The sequence below is a fragment of the Argiope bruennichi genome, chromosome 2 (assembly GCF_947563725.1).
Source record: "Argiope bruennichi chromosome 2, qqArgBrue1.1, whole genome shotgun sequence".
NCBI classification, from domain to species: Eukaryota; Metazoa; Arthropoda; class Arachnida; order Araneae; family Araneidae; genus Argiope; species Argiope bruennichi.
Genome location: NC_079152.1, coordinates 11910590 through 11936470, shown reverse-complemented (window position 1 = coordinate 11936470; position 25881 = coordinate 11910590). Strand labels below are relative to the sequence as shown.

The window sequence follows — 25881 nt, the reverse complement described above, 5'->3', positions numbered from 1 at the left end:
TAATCTGAATAATAAATAAATAAACTTTTAATCCCTTGGTGCCAGTTCAGGGCGTAAAGTCAACGGCATCAAACTTTAATTTATTTAACCTAAGAAGAGGGAGATTGTGATCTGTTGATGACATGTGTTCAGTCAAATCTCTATCACTGTATATATGCCATTAACTGTATATGGCACTCTTTTCATTTTATTATTTTTTTCTATAAAAAATAATAAAATTATTATAATTTTATTTTACCTTTTTTTAACAAAGATATTTTTATGATTATCAATTATGCAGAAAGGACATATATTGGTAATTAGCCGCCTTTGGCGACCATCTGTTTCGCAGCAATTAATGCTCATTAAAATTTTCAATTAAATAGTTTATATAACTTGGTCTTTTAATATTTTCTTCTGCAACATATTTTTAAGCTTAAAATTTTGATAGGCATAGATCTCAAACTACAGGGTCAGTACAAATGATGAACCCGATTTAAAAAAATCATATTTTCGAAACTTCTGCACATATTACAATAAGTGATACATGAATGTAAAGAGAACTAAATCAAGTTTTTTTTCTGTTACAAATGTTCGAGATGTGACCCTCTTTTTACCCGGTATATGTCCAATCTGTAATCCGAATCGTTCCAAACATTTTGTAGCATCATTCTGAGGATGGTTCAAAATGCTACATATATACGTTCTTTAAGTTCTGGCCGTGCTTTCGACATTGGTGGTGCATGAACAATGTCTTTGACGTAACCCCACAAAAAAAATTCAAAACTTAAAGGTATACACGGTATATGTCCAATCTGTAATCCAATTCGTTCCAAACATTTTGTAGCATCACTCTGACAATGATTCTAAATGCTGCACAAATGCGTTCTTTAAGTTCTGGCAGTGCTTTCGATATTGGTGGTGCATAAACAATGTCTTTGACGCAACCCCACAAAAAAAAAATTCAGAACTTAAAGAACGCCTTTGTGCAGCATTTAGAATCATTGTCAGAGTGATGCTATAAAATGTTTGGAACTAATTGGATTACAGATTGGACGTATCACGAGTAACAAGAGAGTCACATCTCGAACATTTTCAACAGAAAAAAACCTTGATTTAGTTCTCTTTACATTCATGTATCACTTATTGTAATATGTGCAGAAGTTTCGAAAATATGATTTTTTAAAATGGAGTCCATCATTTGTACTCAAAATATATTACAGAAGCCTTAAGAAATATATTCATTTTACTGTGCATCTTTCTAATTTTCTGTTAGCTCCCGTAAGACTTCACATTCAAATCTAAATATGGAATAATTCAAGTGTGATTATAATAAATTTACATATATGTTCAATCTATCTACCAATGCCCACTATTACGTCTTTTTCCCCCTCCCTACCCGAAACCATTTCCAGCCCTCCTAGAGGTACGCGTACTGTAGATTGTGAAATACTTACTTAAGGGATAAATTAAGAATAAATATCATCACCGGACGAAAATGACTTTCATTCGCTAATTTTGGCATGCGGTCATCAACCCAAATCTCGCCAAGTAAAGCCCGTTGATTCACCCTTGCGAATTCTGCATTCACCATGTGCGTTTTTCATTGATGTTTACTCATCTGTTCTGTTAAACGAAATAATTATACCTCTACACCGTATCGTGCGCGTCAGGGTTAACCGATTTTAACGAGCATGTTCTTTTATGTTCCTCACCTATTTACATCAGATACAAGGTTCCAAATTAACAGGGCCCAGGCCTGGCACCTCCCCTTTCTCTCACTCACGCAACCCTCCACGGTTGAGCGCAGGCAAGGAACATATTTATACTGTTATGTCACGATCATATAAATAAGAGCGTCTTTTTGTCAGGTGTTATCTCCAGAGCTCGGCTAATGTAACACTGTTTTTCGAAAATCGTCAATAATTGTTTTTGTACACAATAGACGTTTAACGTATAACTGCGGTGGTTACTTTCTCATATGCGAATCACGTGAAGAATTCCTTCGAATTCGATAGTTCGGTGAATCTCCATGTTTCAGAAGGCTCTGAATCCGAAAAAATACGCATTTTGCGGATTATGTCTGCCTACCTGTGCACACGACGATAGCTCAAAAACTGAACTAAACTTAAACTTAGCTTAAAATGGATAGATGAAATGTAATATTTGGACTTTATACCAAACTTATAGATTTCTACAAAAAGTAGAGCATAATCCAGTCTTAGGAAGTCTGCCTGTCCGGCTGTTCAAATATCAGTAAATGCAATAATTACCAAATGAAGAGAGCCAGATAGATAAAATTTGGTACACATATCTATACTGTAGGTACCTGACTAATTTTGAGTCAAATCCAACAAGGGGTTGTGAGTCTGTCGGTATGTAAACGGAATTACTCAAAAACACAATGACTGAAATATATCAAATTTGGTATGAAAGCAAACATAACTGACAAGTATAAAGAATAGATATATGAAATTCAGTGCACATATTTATCAGTCATATGCATTCTCATATTACATTTTGAACTAATTTTGTCAAAGGGAATATAGTTCGTCGATTTGTACTTACGTATGCAAGTAAATACAATGATTTAAAAACTCGTCGATTAAATTAATTCCGATTTGTGATCTTGTAATCAAAATTTTAGTTCATGCGTCAAAATTGATTTCAACTGGTTGGGAAAAGGCGTCAGAAATACATATTCGGTTTTCTTTAATATACTTCTATCAAGTACAAAACAATCTTATGCATCACTCGTAGATTTTACAATCTTCTTCAAAGTATTGCGTAATTTCACGCGATGGGTAGGAAAGGGAGATATTCTCTTCTTTATAAGAGGGTATGCGAGAAAAAATCGGGGAACCACTCCCATTTGTTTGTTAAGGAAATTAGGAACTTCAAGTTATAGATAAGAGATTTAATTGATATTAAACGGAAACACTATATACAGTAAAACAACTGATCGACAAAGGAAGCTATTATTTAATATATAATTACATAAACTTTTCTAGTGTTTTTAATCTAATTTTGCTCTATTCAAATGCCCGCGCGCGCACACACACACACACACACACACACACACACACACACACACACACACACACACACACACACACACACACACACACACACACACATATATATATACATTCACACGCAACATGAATAATTAAAAAGAGTGATAGTAAACAAGATACAATACAATACGAATTTGTCTTTGGTACAAATAGTGGTAGGAATGTTACGTAGAAATATAGGCAGAAATGCACAAACTTTAAATTGTTTCTTTAAAGTATGTAATATATAAATTTGTCCTGTGTATGTGTTTGTCTGTGTAATAATAATTTCTAACTAATCTATTCTTTAAAAATGACTTTTTAATCGCTTAAACTCTAACTTCACTGAAATTTTAACTTTCGAATTATACGGGCTATTCATTTTCGTACGGTAAAACGCTGAATAAAACGAAATTATTTTATGATACTGTATAAGCTCCAAATGCGTTCTCATGGCTCTCTTTCTAGCTTTCGACCTTCCTATTTGATACGTGCTTTGTTCCCACTATGGCTTAGACAAGAAATCTTGACAATAGCTATACATATGTGTGTATGTGCGGGCACGTGCGCATGTTAGATAGCTATGTAAATGTGTGGTCAAAAAGAAGACAAAATTGAAATTCAATTTATTTTTCAGCAGGAGGGCATAATTTTTACAAGGCAAACAAAGGTGATATACGTTTGTACGCACTCGACTACAAGAGCGAAAGCGCATCAAGTTTTGCCCTTTAGTGCTTTTACGAAGAGATTCTTATAGGAATATTTTTTGGCATGTGGAAAGGGAATCTTACGTATCTTAAAAGGAGTACCGTAGGTATTTGGGATGTTTCTCTTCGCTTGGACCAGGAAAATTTAGAATCAACAATCGTTTTAGAGCGCGTGTTAGAAATAATTAAATGTAAAAAAGTTGCATTTAGATTAGGAAATAAAATGTTAGAATAAAGTAACATGGGCTAATTTCAGATAAAAAAAATAAATTAAGATTTAGATTAAGATATTATATATATATATATATATATATATATATATATATATATATATATAATTCTGCAAAAAACGCCATTTCAGACAAATTGGGAATCAATTTAGACAAATTATCGATAGTTTCAAATTTGGAAAGATTTTGAAATAACTGAATTGCGTCCCATCTCCATTCGTATGGGTTTTTTTTTTTTTTTTTTAAATCCTTAATCTTCGACCATGAAGTTTCAAAGTCTTCCTTTTTTTTTTTCAGAGAAGCGGCGTTCTTCTACCTGTGTTGGCTGCGGAGCTGCAATCACAGATCAATACATCCTGCGGGTCTCTCCCGACTTGGAATGGCACGCGGCGTGCCTCAAGTGTGCCGACTGTCACCAGTACCTCGACGAAACGTGCACGTGTTTCGTCAGGGACGGAAAGACGTACTGCAAAAGAGACTATTTCAGGTAAGTCTCCGTCACACGATTCCTTGCTCCAACAAATAATTTTTTTTCACTCTCCTGTGACGAAATATACCACTAGAAAGTAACTGTAACAGTCAAAAAGTTTGCCGGTATATTAATTAATGACCACTTTTTAAACCCCCTTTTCAAACGTCTTTATTGTCCTGTCTATCTGTGAATACGATATATTAAAATGATCTCCTCAAAAACACAAGGAGTTAAATGAAAATAACATGTTATTATAATACCAGATATATATATATATATATATATATATAAGCATTATTTTATGTGAAGCAGAATGCAGGTGCGACAATCAGTGAAGAGACTTTGTATTTTTAAGTTCGTTTTATTCTGGCAGGCATGATTTATTTACAAGAAGAAGCGGACAAGGCACGTCCGCCAAAGAGCGCCACAAAAGCAGAAGTCGGGAAGAGAGAGAAATAAATTATCCCTCGTCTTATATAACATGAGATATTGATAGGGAAAATATTTTTTTTACAGTGCTAATATATTATTAAGATTCTCATAGAGATTTCTGACTCATGTCAATTACAAGTAAGTCAAACACAGGGATCTTTTAAAAAGAATGTGCTTATTAGGCATTTTTCTAGCCCTTCACGCGGAGCGTGTGAATGTGTCGGCGTTTAACCAATTCAGCAGTTTTATAAAGCTTCTCTTAAATTAATTAAGTAGAAAAAGTGAAATCGGATCAGGATATAAGAGAATATTTTAGAATGAAGTTACTAAGGGCTAAATTAAGATAAAACTTTGGAAATTAATTAGAATTGAAATCAGAGCTTAAAATATCATTACATACATATATATATATATATATATATATATATATAAATGGAATCGACAAATTTGTCATCACATTGGTCAATGGCCATCCATCGATTTGCAACAGACTGATTCTCCGAACGTCTAACTATTCTTAATTCATGTGTATGAGATAACTCAATAAACTCAGTGAGATGTTATATATATCAAACTACTCAATAAGCGCGAGGGATTTTCAAGTGTATGAGATAATTCAAGAAGCGTTGTGATATTCCATGTATATGAGATAACTCAGAAAGCTCTGAGAAATTTCATGTATATGAGATAACTCAAGAAGCGGTATGAAATTTCATGTATATGAAATAATTCAAATGTGATATTGACACTAAAAATAGATTTGAATGAAATTTTGTATCTAATCGAAGAACAGGAGAGATCTAAAGTACATTCCCGATTTTCTTCTGGACACTGCAAAAGAAACACAGAGGGCATCATATTTTGGAAGCAAAATTTGGGGAAAAACAATTCGATTGATTTTGTTTACATATCTTAAAAGAAATAGTAAAGACAATTATAACAATATTTTTTTTCAAAAGAATACATAAATGGCAGTCTGAAATAGAGCAATATAAAATTTTCAAGTATAATGATAGTAAGTGGCTGCATATCAGTTATAATAAAACACATCTTTATCTTTTTAAACTTCAAAAAACTTCACTCCATGAAACTAAAAGTAGCGCAGGTTAATGTTCCGATTTGATATCGTTGATATCGTTATATTGAAAAATATAACGCCAGTTTATGTCACTGAACTCGACATTTTACTTATTTCATTTTACTTTTTTTAATGACTTTAAAAGCAAATTTCATATGAAAAAATTTAAGAAAAACAAAACTTCAATTCTTTTATGCAAGTTATTTTACTTATCAGCTATAAAATTAAATGCAATATACTTTTCAAATTAATTTAATTTATACCATTTTAGTTTATTCATAATCTAACTGTGGATAAACTCATTCTTTATTTCATGAAGAAAATTTCTTTTCCTTAGTCAACGTTTTGAACGCTTTCCTACTCCTACATTTAAAACCTATCAAAACATTTAGAAACCATTTTTGTAGGTTGAGTTATTCTTTAATCGTGAGTGAAATGGATTCATTTACCATTTTTTTGCCTTCCACTTTGGAAAGTTCCATATTTTAAATGATTAATGCTATCTTTGAATTTCATTTAGCGTTTGATTACCGATAACTTGATGTGATATAGTCATTTATATGACATCACATACTCTAAATTGCTTTTTCCACCACATAAATCCAAAATAAAATCATGCTATTATTCTTGTCATTTATTTAAACAACATAGATATATATAATCTTTTATTTAAGTCACATTCTAAGAACTCCCACATCTTAAACGTGGTTAGTAACCACCCTTCCCCATCCTACCTATGCATTTAACATATCGCAAAGTGATTAACCGCTTTGATCTTTATTTTGTCTGAGAGATATCAGCATTTCTTGCTTCGCCGATTGCACCAACGAAATAATAATAATATTTTTTGTTGTTTTGATAATCTCCATTCTTGCAGAGATTTGTAATCATATTCCCTGTCTATAGAACATGGATGTCTGTTATTTCCCACGTGTATTCCTCATTCATACTGCTGTAGTCATACAACTTGCCGTCAGAATAATGATTTATTAAGAACTGAGGAAGTTACTCCATGTATTTGATGTTTAATACCCATAATTGACCCTTGAGGCGTAGTAGATTGTAATCAATTAAAAAGAAACTATTGTAATGGTTATTCTAGAGTGATAGATACAATTTTTTAGATAAAGATTATAGCTACAATAAATGTTTTCATTGCTGTACATATTAGCAACTATCACATCTTTAAAAAATGATTAATGAGGTCACCTGCGTTCATATCTTGCATACCACTTGTATGAAGATAAGCTATTATGACAATGACGACGAAATAGCAACATAACGTGCTTATCACATCCCTATCCAACCTTTTAATCCTGTAAACCCCTTCGCATACCGATCAGCTGTTGCTATGCATGGCCAACCCCTTTCACGTCCAACTTCACAAGGTGGAAAATGCCATTGTATGTGGAGTCAGGGCGATCAATACGCTCACAGTCAAATTTCCAGCGTAGTCTAAACGATAGGTTATTCAGGGGCAAAGTGGGGGACTTAAATCACTCTAACGATATGGAATGCTTCTTTTAAGCGGCCTCTTCTTCGATGACGGTATTCGAGACGAGCGAAAGAGGAGATAGTCAGCGCATCCCTCTCTTGAAAGTCCCCGAGCTAATTTCGTGATTGGTTGGCCTCCTCGCCTGTCATTTGCTTCCAAACATTATGCTTTTCGCTTTAATAGAAACCCCTGAACTGATGCTCATGCGCTCCTAGAATCAACTGTTGAATAATTCAGGAGACTCCTGGAGCTCGTGCGGTTGAGAGAAGCGGTAACCGTACCGGTGCTGAATCCTCTTGGTATGCAGTCGCTTGCAGGAGGAGGGTAAAGGAAAAGTGGTGTGAGGGACTGAAGTGAAAGTGAAAAGAAATTCTGGAATGGAATTAAGATTTATGGATTATTTTTCTCGTTGGATTTTTGAGTACTCATGTCTAGGTACGTTTGGGTCTAAAAATGAGGCGTTTCCACATTTTTTTTTTACAACAAATTTAAGGATTATTTTAGAATTGTGGAATCAGACACATCTTCAGTTTTTCACAAATTTCACTCGTTTATAAAAAAATGTAGTAAAATGTTAAGTATTTTAAATGTGACAAATTAAAAAATAAGTAAAAATTAGCGAACAAGTGTACATATAAAACGAAGTGTTGCGACTTTTTGGCACCAAATTTAAAATTCAAATTGAATTAATGAAATTAGATGTATTTTTTATCTTCCAAAAATTATAAGTTTTGGTGAAAATGTAGTAATATATTATTTTCAAAATGCAAAACTGAAATTAAATGAAAATTAATACAACAAATGAACACATATGAGATAAAGTGTTTTGACTATTTGGCACCAAACTTAAAGATCAAATTAAATTTATGAAATCGGATACATTTTTTATTTTTCGAAAAATATCTGTTGTTAAAAATGTTGTAACATGTTATTTTCAAAGTGCAGAACTGAAAATAAATGAAAATTAATACGATAAATGAGTCAGTGCACATATTCGGTGAGGCGTTTCAATTTTTCGACACCACATTTAAAAATCATGTTGAATTAATAAAATTATATACATTTTTTTATTTTCCGAAAATTATATTTTAGATAAAAAGTGTAGTAATATATTATTTTTAAAGCGCAGGAACGAAGATAAATGAAAATTAATGTGGTAGATGCACAAATATAAGACGAGGCGTTTCGATTTTTCGACTGCAAATTTAATAATCAAATTAGGTTTGTCTATAAGTTTTCGAAAATGACATTTCTTAGCAAAAAGTTTTTATTATTAGATATTTTATTATTATTTTTTATTTATTATTAGCTTTTTTATTAATTTTTATTTTAGCTATTTATAAAGTTTTTATTATTTTTGTTATTTTTTAGCGATTTCAATAAAAAATAAAAACTAACGTGGAGATGCCGAAGTACACATATAAAGGAAATAAAAGATTTTTTTTAATGGATGATAATGGATTTAGAATGTTATGTGCGATACTAAATCTCATTATAACACATTTTCTCTACATAGATGGACAAATATACACATAAAGGAAGCAAAGGACTTTTTTAAATGGAAGATCGCATATTTAGAATGAGTTTTCAATATCACGAGTGAAATTATCTGTCACTAATCTACAGGATCAAAAGCAGCATAACACCATTACTATTTAATCTAGAGCTCCTCAAACTCTTACAAATAGACATTGGCTGAACTGAATAGAAATTGAACATTGGTTCGACTTAATGTGAGCAATCAATAAATCTCACATTGAGATTTATTAACTTTAGCAGACACTTTGTTTTCATATTTTATAATATTTTTTAAAACAAGTTTTGAATCTATTCAAGATTTATTGGACACCATGTACTTTACAAAACCGGATTTATGAAAAAGAAATGTAGAAATACAGAAATGTAATTAAAACAATATCTTTTCATTTTTTTGATAATCAATATCTTATCAAAATATTTTCTTTTATTTTAAAACGCAAAAGGTCATGGAATTATTAAATAGCTTATTATAACTTCCATTTTGCCGGATCATGTAAGATAAGATAGTTCTGTCGATAAATAAAATGCATAATTTGAAAGTTACATAAATATTGGATAGCTTTCAAAATAAGATAATATAACAATATTGTAGATAAAACTAGAACAATAACTTTTGATAAATAAATCGAACTTGTCTACACATGAAAATAACATTGTTGTTTTATTTGAAATTGGATAAGAATGCTGATAAGCATAATTATACTTTATTTGATATATCAACTGTAAAATGAGCGACTCAACAGACACGTATTGTTGTTATTCTAACGACATACGTGTTGTCATTCTTTCACAAAAGCTGAAAAGTATAAGAATTTGTACATAATTTTAGAGATAACATAAATACAATGGAGTTTAGTTCATTGTTTATATATTAAAGGGAAGATTTAATATGTTTTATTACTATATTTAATCAGCTGAATATTGAGGAATACATCTTTCTCTTCAAAGCATATGACAACGTTCAGAATCATATTTTGTTTGAAAAATATGATGAAAATATTTTGAATTTTTACATAGAATAAACTTTAAAAATGCCTATAAAATAATAATACATCAATTAAGAACGAAAAGCATTTCGAAATTGGGGAGAAATATGTTTTAACCCTTTACAAATAGATTTAAAGAAAAAAATTCTACTTTGGAAGTTTATTAGATGATTCCTTTAAATTTTGGCTAACAACATAAAAAGTATACTATCTAGTTATTGAACTAAAAAAGAGATTTTATTTTTACCTAGTGTTTAAATTTTAGAATTCGACTTATAAATAAAAGGTCATTTTTTATTTTTATTTTATTTATTTATTATTATTTTGTATTACTTACCGCTAAAATAACGGTAATTTTTAATGAAATTGTTTATTCTGTAAACTCGGAAACTGCCGAATATATTGAGAGATTAATATAAGAAATTTGAACAAAAATAAATCTTCTTCAGATTTTCGTTTGATTAGATTTTTGTACAAATATTTCAACAAAATTTAGATTTTGAGTTTTAAAAAATATGCAAATATAAAAATTTAGATAACTTCCAAACAATCGAAGATTTTCAGTGGTTTTTTATAAAGAAAAATTTCCAAAAATTAAGAACAATGAATAAAAGAACTCAATATCTTCACCAAAAGTCGACTAACGAGTTGAATATTTTCGGTTAAAAAACTATCTTACTTAAAGTATCAAAGTGAACTGTAACTTGAATAACATTGTTTTTGCAATCGTAATGCGTTTTCATACAAATGCTCAATTTTTTTCTCCAATAAATTGATGTAATTGTCATATATCATATAAATTCATTACAAAAGTCAAAGACAATGGAGATTTGACCGAATTTTGACATTTGACATGAAACTGCAATTTTACAAAGATTTTAAGAGATTACATGCTTACTAAATTTCATTTAATTTAACCATTGCGCTTTTTAAGTTATCGCGCTTGCATGCGTCTTAAAATGCAGACCAACAGATGGTCTGTCTTAAGACTGATTTGGATCAAGATACGTATCTGATACAGATCGATGTTGTGTACCATCCGAGTACCAAACACGATCGAAGAACCAAGTTTTATCCATCTATTTGTACTTAATTAACTCTGTTACCAATCTGGTGGATTAAATTTATCAAAATTATTTGTTTTGGCCTCAGATACACGCGTGAAATTTCTTGAAATTTTTTCCTTCAGTAAATTTATTTTCAAAAAATCAGTCCCAATAGTTAAGGCTCGTGCAACGTAATTCCATTAAATTTCTCTGTATATTACCCCATAAATAATCTAAATATTATTTTAATTAATTAATTATTTCATAAATAACAATAATGTGAATTAAATACCAAATTTCATGACGTTAGAGCTTTATTGCGCTCGTCCAAACTAGTTTCAATTAAATTTAACTTTTTCTCTAAACTAACAAATTAAAGTATCTATTCCAAATGATGATGTGGAGGTGCTCGTGACCACTTTGTCACATCGCGGAACTCCGAAACATCACGACGTTGCCGTTGCCGTTGACAGCCAGAGCTCATTTGAATGAATTTCGTTCAATAAATTTGAACGTGAAGACCATATGCAAAATTTGATTTGACGTATCTGATACAGATCGACGCTCTGTACCATCCGAGTACCAAAGACGATCTGAGTACCACGTTTTATCCAGCTATTTGTACTAGTCCCTGACAGCCAGAGCTCATTTGAATGAATTTCGTTCAATAAATTTGAACGTGAAGACCATATACAAAATTTGATCCGTCTATATCAAAACGTGTCTTAGTTACTGTGCTCGCAGACCGACCGACAAATAGATATAAATCCAAAAATGTATTTTTCGGATTCAGAGAAGTGTGAACCGTGAAGATTTATCGATTTCTCCACGTTTCATATTTTTTTACGATTACAATACTCACCCTGTATATTTAATATGTGATTTTTTTTTTGTTTTAAATCGAGATAAATTTCTGTGAAAGTGAGTTGGATCTCAATGCAAACGGGGAATACTAGAGAAACATCCAAAACAGAAATTAAATTATCATTAATACTTCTCAACACAAACTCAAAATAATTAATATTCCCTCTTTCCCTCCAACAAATTACTCTATCAACGCGGGCAACCGCAGAAGTATTAAACAGACATTTCGTTGGTTGTGCCGTCTTTTTTTCTTCGGCAGCAAAAGCTAGATGAACGCCACGTCTCGCTCATAATTGAGTAATGTTTTAATGGTACTTAATGAACCTTCATCTCAATGTTTCCTAATTTTTCCTTAACGGGAGCAATTATTTTCAAGTCATTTGGCCAGCTGAACATTGGTTCAACGTCATACATCATTGCTGTAACATCAAGGAGCATATCCCACTGGATATTGGGGAGTATTTTTCATTTCAGCTACAAAGAGCAAAGCAGCATTTGATTCTCTCCCATCATAAACGTTTCGGTTAGGAAAAAAAATCTTTAAAGAGTAATTAGTTGGCTTATCATTAAAATTACTTAGGAATAAGTTTAGAATTATGTGGAATTGTTTTCGAATTCTTTGTTTTCACTAGAAGTTCTATTTAGAAATTAAGTTAAGCTTGATGATTTTGGATCTTTAAAAAAATGAGAGGAAAAAGGTTAAAATAAAAAAATAATTTTCTTCTTATGTCCCTTTTTTTTTTAAATTGACCTTTAGTTTTTCATTTATCGTATTGCATCCATTAAAAAAATTACCTTTTAAAATAATGAATATTTTTTATCAATATTTAAAGAAATTAATAAGAGAATAAAGGGTATAATTTTTCTCTTCATAATTAAAACTGTTTTTTATCGGTTAAATATAACTTTAGATGAAAATATTTCTTTGAATTTCTTGAATAAATGTTTCTGATTTTTAAATGACTCTTTAAAAATGCGGAGGATTCTCTATGTTTTTTTTTTCAATTATTTTTTAATGGTTTGTTTTTAATAAAAAATAGCAAAATGAATACCGTAACATTGCATCATATTATTGCACAAATAGAGTTTCATAGGAAAAAATAAAACGCCAAGTCAATAAAGAGATTGGTTATTTCTCAGAAATTTTCATTTTATGAGCAAGAAATTTGATGAAACTTAAAAGGTATTTTATTTAAATTGTTTACTTAGTAAATATATTTTTTTTCTTGCTTATAATGTTTATTATTTTTCCATCGAATAAACACACATAATCCCCCCCCATATATTTTTGAAATATTTCGTTTATAAATTCAAAATAAAATAAGTCAAGTTCTTCAGAAAAACAATTTCAGTTTAAGATATCAATATCTGCTTTTCTGTAATGTCGGTGACTTTGAGTTTTAGGTAATGCATAGGGAAAATGTAAATAAATGTCTAAGAATAAATAGGTGGAATTTATTTATTTTTCTCCCATACTCAAAAATACACATTACACTCCTCCTTTCTCGCCTTACACTAATTATGGGCAAGGTCGTGAGCAAGGTCGAGTGCTCAAATTTCAGTCACGGATATGAGAGCTTTGTGCTGCCTAGTATAGTAAAGATAACCGAATATGCATTTCGAAGGCCTTTTTTCGACTATTTAAAATAAAAAAATTGAGACAAACTGCTCTTCTAATATCAAGATGTCGTTTACCAAACTTGATTTATCTAAAACATTGTGCATTTGGATTATCGCATTTTCATGTTAGTGATTGTACCTTCGAGCTGACAGATTTTCTAGCTGTTGAAAGCACAAAACTGAAATTTGATGAGAATTTTTAATTTAGATACTAAAACTGTGTTCTAAATTTCATTTATCAAAATTCTTGCGTTTTTGATTATAGAGTTTGCTTGTATTCGAAGGTATAGACCGTTCAACCTGTGGTGACGCTTTATAAGCCAGATAACAGCTGCGAGACATGACTAACTACTTTTGTCTTGTGGTCATGTTACTCGGCTATGAACCATAAAGTTACGAGTTCGATCCTCGCTTATCACCAACGGCAACATTGGTGACCTGATGACGAAAAATACAACTGTTGTGGCGCCCTCTACCAGAAATAGATAAATAAATAAAAAGCTGATAAATAATCAGCCAATAAATAAATGCTGATAAATAATCAGCCAATACAAAAAAATGGATAAAGCGCAACAGCCAATATCATCACTAATAAAAGCATTAAAAAAAAGACAAAATATCCTCCACCTCGCTGGAGGGGGAGTAACGTGGTGATGCTTTATAAGCCAGATAACAGCTACGAGATAAGAGTAATTATTTTTGTCTTGTGGTCATGTTACTCGGCTACGAACCATAAGGTTACGAGTTCGATCCTCGCCTATCTCCAACAGTAACAAACCTTCTGACGGATTATATATTCAGAGATTAACTCCGTCTCAGACAAAAGCCATTCGGAACAGAGATGTAGTCTGTCAAAATGACTCCGCCCATTTGAAGCGCAGGTATAACTTGTAAAATCAACAACAAAAATCCATCACTAGCCCATTTCAGTGAGACACCATCCGGTGTGTCCAGGCAACAGAGCACCCAATGAACATGTTCACACAGCCAGAAGACTATCGATTCCACTATTTTCCATTTGAAATACGATATAATATAGTATTTACAAATTCATTATAGCAAAATAAGACCATTGCAACAACACTTAAACAAAATTCGCACTCAATATTTGCTCCCGGAATACAAAATCATTATGGTAGTTTTTCATGAACACAATGAAGTCGAATAATATCGATATTAATACAAAGACCAGAATGAAAACATTAGCTGTAGCACTTCAGTAGAAAATATCTTAAAAGAGAAAATGCACATTGGATTCTTTTGAAATAGACATGCTTGGTGTAAGCCAAAGATATGGTTTAAATAGAAATCACTTTCATCCTCTTTGGTATAACATCTTTGAAACACTTTTTCAAGAGTTTCTTTTTCCGAGACATCCCTCCTTTTCTGCCATATTAAAGCATTTCTAATCTTATTTGTTCCCAATTTGCACTATGTTCCCTATTTAGCGAATTCCACACCAATATTTTCTCTATTTATTACTAACTTAATCCTCTTTTTTCATTACCATAAGTACCCTTATGAAAACCTGTCCCAAAATAATTTAATATTTTCTTATTTAAGAATCTTTTTATTTATTCTATAAATTATTGCTCTCTTATCTAACAGGGAATCTAATATCACTAACGCCGATTTTGAAAATTTTAATATTCTGTAAATTTTTTTCATTCAAGTTATCTATTGCTTTTTTAATAGCGATACTTCAGCTATATAAACAATATTTTCATTGCTCAAATGAATATGATGACAATCTTTCTCTTTTTGTTTATAAAAGTGGACAATCGCCGGCGTCCTGGCCTAGGGGTAACGTGTCTTCCCCGTGATCTAGGCGTTCCGGTTTCGAGTCTTGGTTCGGGCATGGTTGTTCTCTTCCTTGTGTTCTCTCTGTGAGGTGCGTGAATGAGCCTCCCTGTGAAAAGGGGTTGTGCAAGCGAGTGTGTGTGTGTGCTATCTTCATTTGAGCTAGAAGTCAGACGTCTGCCCTCGGGTGCTCAGGAATCTTTACTCTCAGAAGCTACTGAGCAAAAATTTGGCTTAAAATATCACACGACAAAAAAAAAAAAAAAAAAAAAAAAAAAAAGTGGACAAGCACAGCATCAACTTTATCACTGATTTTTGATTCATCCTCAGAAATACAATGGCTTTGATGAACTCCCATAAAAAAGCTCCACTGTATTCTTATCCCAATCTAGGGTCTTAATTTAATTCGATGATCAAAGTTCAATAAGCTCTTTAATTTTCCCTTGTCTTTTTAACGCTAGAATTTCCATGGAAATCTTTATATCTAAAAGGTGGACACCCCGCAAGAATTTGCAAGACCTCATTAGATACAGAACGATAGCACTCACTTTGTAATTGCGATTAAAGAAAGCCTCTGTATTTGTAAAAGATTGTTTATTCTTAGTGGATCTTTACCATACCAAAACTGATGAATCGCCATTAAATATCAATCATAATAGCGATTCGCCATTGATTTTCATCTTCAATTTTCGGAAAGTATCAGCTAAAAGAAGTATCAGACAACCGTTGTAGGGGATAAACGATGCATTAGAAAAATGTTTAATTATCTAAAATTAATTCATTTCATTTCCTAAAAGTTGAGAGTGGAACATGTTACTTAAATATTTCCAGATGAAGCAGTCTCTTCTGTCATATATTTATTTGCAACATTTCCTAGCATTCGATGACAGTTGTCTTGTTGTTTTCCACAGGTTATTTGGCATCAAATGCGCCCGGTGCAATGTGAGCTTCAGTAGGAACGATTTTGTGATGCGAGCCAGGAATAAGATCTACCACATCGAGTGCTTCCGGTGCGTCACATGCACGAGACAGTTGCTCCCGGGCGACGAGTTCGCCCTAAGGGACGATGGACTCTTTTGTAAAGCAGACAACGACTGTACGCCCATCGTTGAAAAGAAAATCACACCCAATGGTCACACGGCCAATGGTCAGCACTCGCCCCACAACGGTACAACACCCAACGGAACGTCCCTACAGATGGCAGGTAACTTCGCTCTTTTTATTCCTCTTTTAGTCAATAGAAAATTTGAATAAAACTGCTGAAAATGGCATTCTGAGTTATTGGAAATGTTATCCGTATTCTCATTAATGTTCATCAGTTAGTAGTGTACCTAAAGTTTCTTAAGAGTAAATAACTAGTACCTAAAGTTACTTATCAGTTATTAACTAGTACCTAAAGTTCCCTATCAGTTAGTATCTAAAATACCTATCAGTTAGCAATTAGTATCTAAAGTCCCTTATTAGCTAGTAACTAGTACCTTAAGTTACATATCTAAGTTTAAAACTTGTACTTTAAACAGTACCTAAAGTTACTTATCAGTTAGTCACTAATACCTAAAGCTACTCATCAGTTAGTCACTAGTACCTAAAGTTTCCTGTCAATTAGGTACCTGTCACCTAAGTAGTAACCTAATTGAAGAATCTGGGTTTCAGCCCAATCTCACAAGATTTTGTTTGTACCAGTGAAGGTGCATTTAAGCAGGTAATGTCCAAATTCTCTTTGGAATTAATTAAATGAAATACACTCTGAGGAGTTGTTATAGAGCATCTTATATATACAAAATCTGAATGAAATTGTCTTAAATGGAATTTTGGAATTATATGAATTGTTTCTGAAAATAGTCTGTACATAGTCTGTACCATCATTAATGATGTTAGCGACTTTGATGATCATTATCTATCAGCTAGTTACTAGCAACCAAGCACCAAACAAGCAGAAAGATCTGGACTTTTTGTTTGAAAGTTCCTGTTAAATTCTACAAGATTTTCAAATGGTTTCATCTCCTCATCAGTCAAGTTATTTAAGTTGATGATAATCATCAACCAAGTAGTAACAAACGGCTTATAACTTAATAGACGACGATACGATATTGAAAGTTCCTACCCAATTCCAAACAATATTTTTTACTCCAAGCCAAGTAAATTTCAGTAAATCATGAGAAAATGCCCTTGAAGAAAGTCATTAAATGAGATATGCACTCGGGACTTGTTCTAGATAAGCGCACAATGATTATGAATCACAATACATGTCTCAACTAATCATAGAATGAAACAATTTAATGTAATAATTCGAAAAATATATCAGAAACAAAATGCCTGACGTATAAACTTTTGTTAAAAGGGGGGGGGGAGTGTTTTTTGAAATTATTGTACAGGGATGAATCTTTCTTCATGAGTATGAAGGGGTTTAACAGTTTGCGAAGTAACATTTACCTAACTTTATTTCATAATGAATTTTAACTCTCCTATAAATTTTTTCAATGTTTATATCACATTGAAAGATAACAAATATAGGAAATAAAATAGAAAAATTTTAAATAAAATCATTTTTATGTGAATTCATTTCATGTACACTTCAGTTGAAACATACATAAATAATTTAATTCAAATAATTGTTTTTATTCGAATTATAATTCATCGTCTAATATTATCATTAGGGATTGCAATACCGGAATACCGGGATACCGAATACCGGTATTTTGAGCCATTTGAACAGTTTTGTAATACCGGTATTCACAAGTTTAAATACCGGTTTTTCGGTATTTACTAGAAATTTTTAAAATTGTCTCCACTATATGTTCAGGGATCGCGAACATTGCAAAATAGTGTACGTTTCTGTTTTTATGTCTCCCTAACGGGTAACTTTAATTAGCTAATTAATGGCTTAATTAATTACTTAAATCTAAATTAGCGAAACATGGATTATCCCTGAAAGAAAATATTGTATCCATAACCGCTGATGGAGCAACAATTATGAAAAAAGTTGGAAAGTTGATTGGTGAAAATCAGCGGTTGTGCTATGCACATGGAATTCAATTAGGAGTAATACATGTATTATACCAAAAAAAAAATAAAGAACAGAAGAATCCAAATACTGCGGATATAGAAACTTCGGATTCCAACTTTGAAAAGAGTAAGAGTGAGAGTGATATTGATAATGAAGATAATAATTGCTGAAGAAGATATTGCTAATGAGGATGAAATATTAACCTATCAAAAATTGCTTCCTATAATTTATAAAGTTCGAAAAATTGTTAAGATATTTAAACGTTCCCTATAAAAAGGATATTTTACTAAAATATATACTAACTGAAAATAAAACAGAATTTATGTTAATATTAGATTCTAAAACACTTTGGAACAGTTTACTCCTAATGATGGAACGATTTTTGAAACTGACAAATCCAATCCAAAAAGCAATAATCGACTTAAACCTGTAAATTAATTTTTCAGATAGTGAATTCGACTTAATATCCAGAACAGTATCAGCTCTACTTCCAATAAAACTGACTATTGGGGCATTATGTCGGAGAGATTCTAATTTATTAACAGCTAATGCAACAATAAATTTCATGTTGCAGTCACTGAAAGAACAGCACACATCGCTATCTGAAGAATTATATTATATTGAAAAATCGCACATAAGAAAGGCATACCGAAATAGAAAATGTCTTATGGTATTTACATAATTCTAATGATTTTAAAAATGAAAAAGAAGAAAAGAAAATAACCAATTCAAATCTGATAAGTTTAGAATAAATTTATTAAAATTTTTTACCCACAAACCTATCCACTTTCAGAAGAATTCGGTTCAATTATCGAAGATTATGACGTCACTACTGTCGATAGTGATAAGGAATTGTCTCTTGAACAAAAATTAGAGTTAGCGATAAATAAAAAAAATTTCAACGAACCAAAATGCAATACAGAAATCAGCTATATCCAAAACCATCCGACGAGAAATCGATTTATTTCAAGATGAGCGATTTAGAGATAAATACTTGGAAAAAGTATATCGCGCATTGCTAACAGTACCACCAACTAGTGTAGATGCCGAAAGAGCTTTTTCGAAAGCTGGTAATTTTTACACAAAATTACTTTTCAGGCTTAATGACAGTACAGTTGATGCATTATGTTTTTTAAGATCACGTTTCAAAAATTTGTAATAGTACCACAGACTGAATAGTGATATTTACACTTTTTTGTGATTTAAATAAATAAGATGTTTCTTTACTTTTTTGTGATTATATACTGTTATAATTTATAAATTACAAATTATTTTTTGTGATATTTACACTCTCTAACAAAACTGGCAAATAAAACAAAGAAACACCTGTGCTTTCTTTCTTTTTCTAAAATTTCTAATACCGGTATTAAAACCGGTATCCCGGTATTAAGATTTAAAAAATACCGAATGCCGGTATTGAAGTTTTGTTCCGGTATTGCAATCCCTAATTATCATGAATTATCTTTTCATTGGGTGCACAAATATTGAATAATAAATAATTATAAATATCTTATAAAGAAGCATTACATATTTACATTAAAACACTTTAATTACTAATCAGTGAAGAGACAAAGATTTTTTTTTTAAAGTTCACTCTAAATGGTTACTATTGAAAAGGTCATTGTCAAATTAATATAGATTGTTGATTCTAGCCAATGTCCAATGTCAGTTTAACTCGCACTTAGTGCCTTTATTTTCCCTGTACCCCTGTGTTTTTCATATGATTTTAATTTCACCAGAACAAACGCTTTCTGAATTATAAGAATATCAATATCGAGACAATCATTACCTAATCAATACACAATGGCGATCTTATCCAATGCCCAATGTCAATTTTAACCTATTTCCAATGCTCTTTTTCTTCCTCCTTTCCTCTGTATTTCTTCTTGGCTATAATTTTACCAAGCCAAAAAGCTTTATGAATTTTAAGTATTACCAGTGTCGAGAAAGTAATTGTCTAACCAACACACAATGTCGATTCTAACCAATGCCCAATGTCAATTTTCATTTATATCCAATGCCTTTTCCCAATTTTCTTCTTTAATACTCATATGGCTATAATTTTACTGGGCCAAACTCGTTCTCAATTGCCTGTATTACTAATATTCAGAGTGTCTTTGCCTAACCAACACACAATGCCGATTTAATTAAAGCCCAATGTCAATTTTAAGCTATATTCAATGCCTTCCCCTCCCCCGTTTCTCCGTATTTTTCATATGGCTATAATTTTAATGAGCTAAGCTCTTTAAGTATTATAAGTATTACCAATAGCAAGAAAGTCATTTCCTAACCACAATGTCGATTCTATCCAATAACAAATATCAATTTTAACTTATATCCAATGCCATTTTTCCCCTCTTTTTTTTTCTGTATTTCTCATATGACTATAATTTTACCGGGTTTTTAAACGCTTTCTGAATTGTAAGTATTACCAATATCGAGAAAATCATTGTCTAATTAACACACAATGGCGATTCTATTCAATGACCTAAGTAAACTTTAACTTATATCAAATGTACTTTTTTTCCTTGTTTCTTCTGTATTTCTCGTATGGCTGTAATTTTACCTTGCCAAACGTTTACTGAATTGTATTACCAATATCGAGAACGCCATTGCTTAATCAATACACAATGTCGATTCTATCCAATGTCCAATATCAGCTTTAACCAATTAATGCCAACTATATCCAGTGCCCCCCCTTTTTTTTTCTTCTTATTTTTCCAATATTTCTCAAATGGATAAATTTTATCTACCCAAACGTTTTCTGAATTGTAAATATTATTAATATCAAGAAAGTTATAGCCTAACCAACACATAATGTTGATTCTATCCAATGCTCAATGTCAACTTTAACATATATCCAGTGGCCCTTTTTTTTTCTTTGTGTTTCTCATATGGCTATAATTTTACCGGGCCAAACGCTTTCTGAATGGTATGTATTATCAATATCGAGGCAAATCAAAAGGCAAACGTGAGAAAGCAAGCGAAGCGTGCCTCCAACCTTTCCCACCGCAGTTCATGAAAACCTATTTAATCTTTCTTCTTTCGAGAGAGAGTGGCAGTTCTGGAAAGCCCCAAATTAGTGCCGGCTCCCTCAATAGCCCCTCATTTGACACGGGGCTTTGGAAGAGAGGACCGGGGAAAAAACACTACCTTTAAAGGACATCATCGATTATTAACGGACAATTATTATCCTTTCGCACTTGGGGGTGAGGGGTGCGTCTTTTGACAGGCAGCGCTTGTAGTGGGCGGGCTGGATTCTCACGCGCCCCGCACAGGCGTGGCGCGATCTTTCACGCGCGAGCCCCCTCCCACAGTGACACATTCCCGTGATCTTTGTGGGGCACAGAGGAACTGACCACTTTCTTTTTCCTTCGATGTGGACGTGTTCTGAGTGAAATGTAATGGAAAGAAGCAAAACTGGTTTCAATCTGGAAAGCGCAATGTTGTCACACTGAATTGTAAACATTAGAAGAAAAGCCAGTTTACGTCTTCACAGAAAGGTATCAGTTCAAGCAGTTAGCAGTAATATGACAAACGTCATTTAGTTTATACAAGTCGCGAATTTCATATTAGGCAGCTATATTGGACCACTAGAGTGAAATGAGTTTACGAAAATGCCAATTAAAAAAGAAATATTTTCCTGTTTGACAAATAAATAAGTTTGAAACCGGTGGAAGTAGTCTCCCAAAAACTTTCTCGCATATACTCTAATAAAGATCGCATCCCAGAGAATATGCCTTAAATATGTCATTGGTATACAATAAATACAAAATTTCAACCTTTGGCGTGAATTTAGTAATCGTTGAATCTATCGCATCGTTTTAGGAGAATTTTCTGGTGTTTAATTCCTTCCATGCGGTAAATAGTATTCCAAAATTTAATTTCTGTTTCAGACATATTTTTCCCAATCGATTGTAACTATCTACAAACAAGTAATACATAAAATTATACTTGTAGTCACAAAATCCCATATAAAATTTGATATATTTAGGTCTTTAAGTTTTTGAATTATTGTATTTACATGTTTCTCAAGGTAGAGATCTGCATACAAACCAATCCCTTGTTGGATTGGGCACAAAATTTGACACATGTCCACGCTGTAGATGTTAAATCTGTGTACCGAATTCTATCTATCTAGCTCTCTTCGTTTTGAAGTTATCGTGTTAACTTATATTCGAACAGCCGTACAGACAGACTTCCTAAGAAGGATTTACTCAAAATTTTATTAAAAAAATCTACGAAATTGGTGTAAAGATCGTTAGTAAAATTCCACCCGTCTAACTTAAAGCGTTTTTGAGTTGTTTTTGTCATAGACCGGCAGCGGGACAGACATTTTCCAAAAATTTTTTCTTCAAATTTAGGGATTTCAAAAACTTCGCCAAAATCATGACTTCGAATTTTTTGACGATTACAATATTTTTTCTGTACTGTGTAATGAGAAAGGAAAAATGCAAATTCAATTAATTATAAAATATTAGGATAATTACTGGTTTACTACAACAGGGAAATAAGCAATTTAACTTGAAAATTCGGAGTTCATTTTGTATAAAACTGGTAAATTTCTCTTCTTGAAGAATCCTTTCCTCTTTTTGTAATTTCTTTTTTTTTTTTCTTTATTTTGTGCGTTTAATCTTTGTCTTCATAATATTTATTATGAGTGATTCCTTAAAATTGAATATTCTTTAATTCTTTCTTATTTTTGAAACGGAATTCATTAAATGAAATCTTTTTAATATCTTATTTCTAGAATGAAATGGCATTTTTTTTTAAAAAAGCAAATGCTTTATAAAATTAATCATTGTTAAATTTTATATACAAGGAACTATTCTAAATGCGTTAATTGGGAAAAATAGATTCTAAAAATTTTTATACGGCAGGAGAAGACCTGACCCGATTCAACCAAAATTTGTGGTGGATTAAAGTCAAGGGCGCGTTAAATGTCATTAATCAAATACTCATCTATTTCTTCAAACTAGAAATCTCAAAAAATGGGAACCATAGTTTATAATAATAAAATTCTTCACAAAATAAGATAGTGTAGTTTCAAAACTAGATGTTATCCTGATTAAGCTAAACTTAACACACGGCAATACACAGTCCATACATTTACATTAGAGATTAGGGAAAAAAAATTCAAAATTTCAAATTTAGTTTATTTTACTAAGCAAGTTGAAATTTGTTAAAAAAAGCTTGCTTTTATATTAACAAAATATTTTATTACTACTGCTACGAAAGTATATATTCAAGAAATATGCAGTAATTTCAGTAAGTCTTGATAAAATTGTAGAAATAGTGATTCAAATAATTTGATCATGGCCATTCCAGTTTTGAACACTGCACTATAGCAGTAAAATATAACTTTGCAACTGCTATCTATAGATTATTATTGCTGAATTTTCATCGGCACTCATTGGTGCGTTTCAAAGAAACATCATAATTTATCAAAGCTCTCGCATTTTATTATCTGATGAACACTTTTCTTGATCTGCAATTAGATTAAGTGCATAAATTGAATATTTAACTTTTAGCAATAAAATAACCAAGTTCCAGCTGTTCTGACAATCCTTCGTAACTGTAGTATTGACCGAGATTCATTTTATTAAATTCAGAAATTACACAGAGAAAGGCCAGAATGAATTATTTTAGCGCTTAAACAAATAAAACTGGGGAATATATTTCTTTTGAACTTCTCTAGTTTCTAGCTGTACTTCAACTTTTTTTATTCTCTCGTATAAGAAAAATAATTGTACTTAGAGAAAGTAATTGTTCATTTTTTGTATAATTGTCCAAATCTACGAATTCCAGATTTTGATGAATTATCGTACTATCGATACTCCTTCGCCCGAAAACCACATTTTTGGAATTTGTGTCTGTTTATCTGGAAATGCAACAACTCAAAACTTTGAACTAGATGGATGAAATGTATTGTGTGGCCTTTATATCAAATTTGTGGGTTGCTCATAAATTTTGGAAGAAATCCATTCACAGCAAATCTTTATGTCCCGCTGTTCGGTTATAACTCAACAACTTCAAAATATAAAGCATTAAATATATAAGATATGTTGCACAGATTTGTCATCTAAAGTATAGATTCATATAAAATTTTAAACCAAATCTGTCAAAGTGTTGATCGTCTGTCAGTCTGTACCTTCGCATGCTCAAAAACGCAAACATTTAAATAAATGAAATTTGGTATGTAATCTTGTAACTACAATTGTATTTCGGTGACAAATTTTGGGGGGGAAAAGGGTGGGTGTGTGAAATACTTTCATTTTTCTTTACTATAACAAAAGTCTCACTACTGTCATGTGCGGTATTCCGAAAATAAAAATCTGAGCACTTGTGATGTTTACGGCCTGGTACAAAGGTTCACAGTTTTATGCAGGAGGCGAGAGGGAATAACACCTCTATCATAGAATAAGCGAGGAAGTTTCAGGGAGATCATTTCCGATCATTAAGCATACTACTGAAACAAAGTACGTGGAAGTCATTATTGTTTGTTCGGGTCATTATAGCCATATCTTTCTCCCATATTCGCAGCTGTTTGTATTTCTTTAATTTATAATTTTTAGCCTCCAAAAATTGCAAGAAATCATTTTTGCAAGTGTTATAATAATTATTAACTTTAAATTAAATAGGTATAAATATTTATTTGAAATAAAATTATATAAAAAATTCATTAGCAATGAATCGATTCTTAATATTTGCAGTTTCAAATTTTCTAACTTATTTCTTGAAGGGGAGAAAAAGTCCCATAATGTCAAAAGGATGTAAAATGTTTTTTTGAAAAAAACCCGAAGATATGAGATTCTGAATTTCCGAATTATCTGTTAAGATTTCTGTTTCTCATTTATTTACGAACAGGCCTGATAATTAAAAGCTGAAATTTGTCTGCACTTTTTTTAAATAATTTTTTTTATTTACTTTTACTTTTGAATTTTCTTTATTTTAAATTAAAGTCAAAAAGAAAGCGTTGACATTTCTTTGAAAAATGGAATTTGTTAAGGAAACGTAATTGAAAGTTTTAGCAGTGTATTTTTAGTTAGAATTTATCCTATGAAGGAATGTATGGGAAAATGCAATGAAATTTTATATATGTGAACTGCCAATTGAATTAAAAATGAAAAAATTGTGAATTTGAATTGCTGAAAACTAAATCCAAAATATTTTGATTTCGTTTATTTTTTTCTTTGAAGAACCTTAACACCTTTAATAGAAAGTATAAGAGAAAGTTTTGGAAAGACCATTCCCGCTGGTTTTCCCTGGGGGAAAAACAAAACTAATTCACTGTTTACTTATATTTATTTAAATTCCAAATCAAATGGTTCAAGATAAAAATGCAAAAACATTAAAATTTTCGTAAGCTTTTTTGTTTCAACAAACTTTTTTCTATGATACAAATCTCAAACATTTTGTATCATGTTTGAAGTCACAGATCTTTGCAAATCTTTTCTCATAAAACGTCTGCAAAAACTAATTATTTATTAAATTCATTTTTTTAATTGTGAGCAGGAACCTTATGAAAATAGATATAGAATACTATTTAAAACAGAAAATCACATCGCCA

General features: G+C 31.5%; 1 protein-coding gene across 2 annotated transcripts in view; it reads left to right on the top strand.

Annotated features, from left to right (window-relative positions):
- Positions 1 to 25881, top strand: part of LOC129962118 (insulin gene enhancer protein ISL-1-like) — a 170365-nt gene that overhangs the window by 47721 nt on the left and 96763 nt on the right. For both annotated transcript variants that reach the window (XM_056075852.1, XM_056075851.1), the window contains exons 2-3: positions 4270 to 4459; positions 16216 to 16508. In XM_056075852.1, coding sequence (XP_055931827.1) covers positions 4270 to 4459; positions 16216 to 16508 — 483 coding nt within the window. The remainder of the gene's footprint in view (positions 1 to 4269; positions 4460 to 16215; positions 16509 to 25881) is intronic.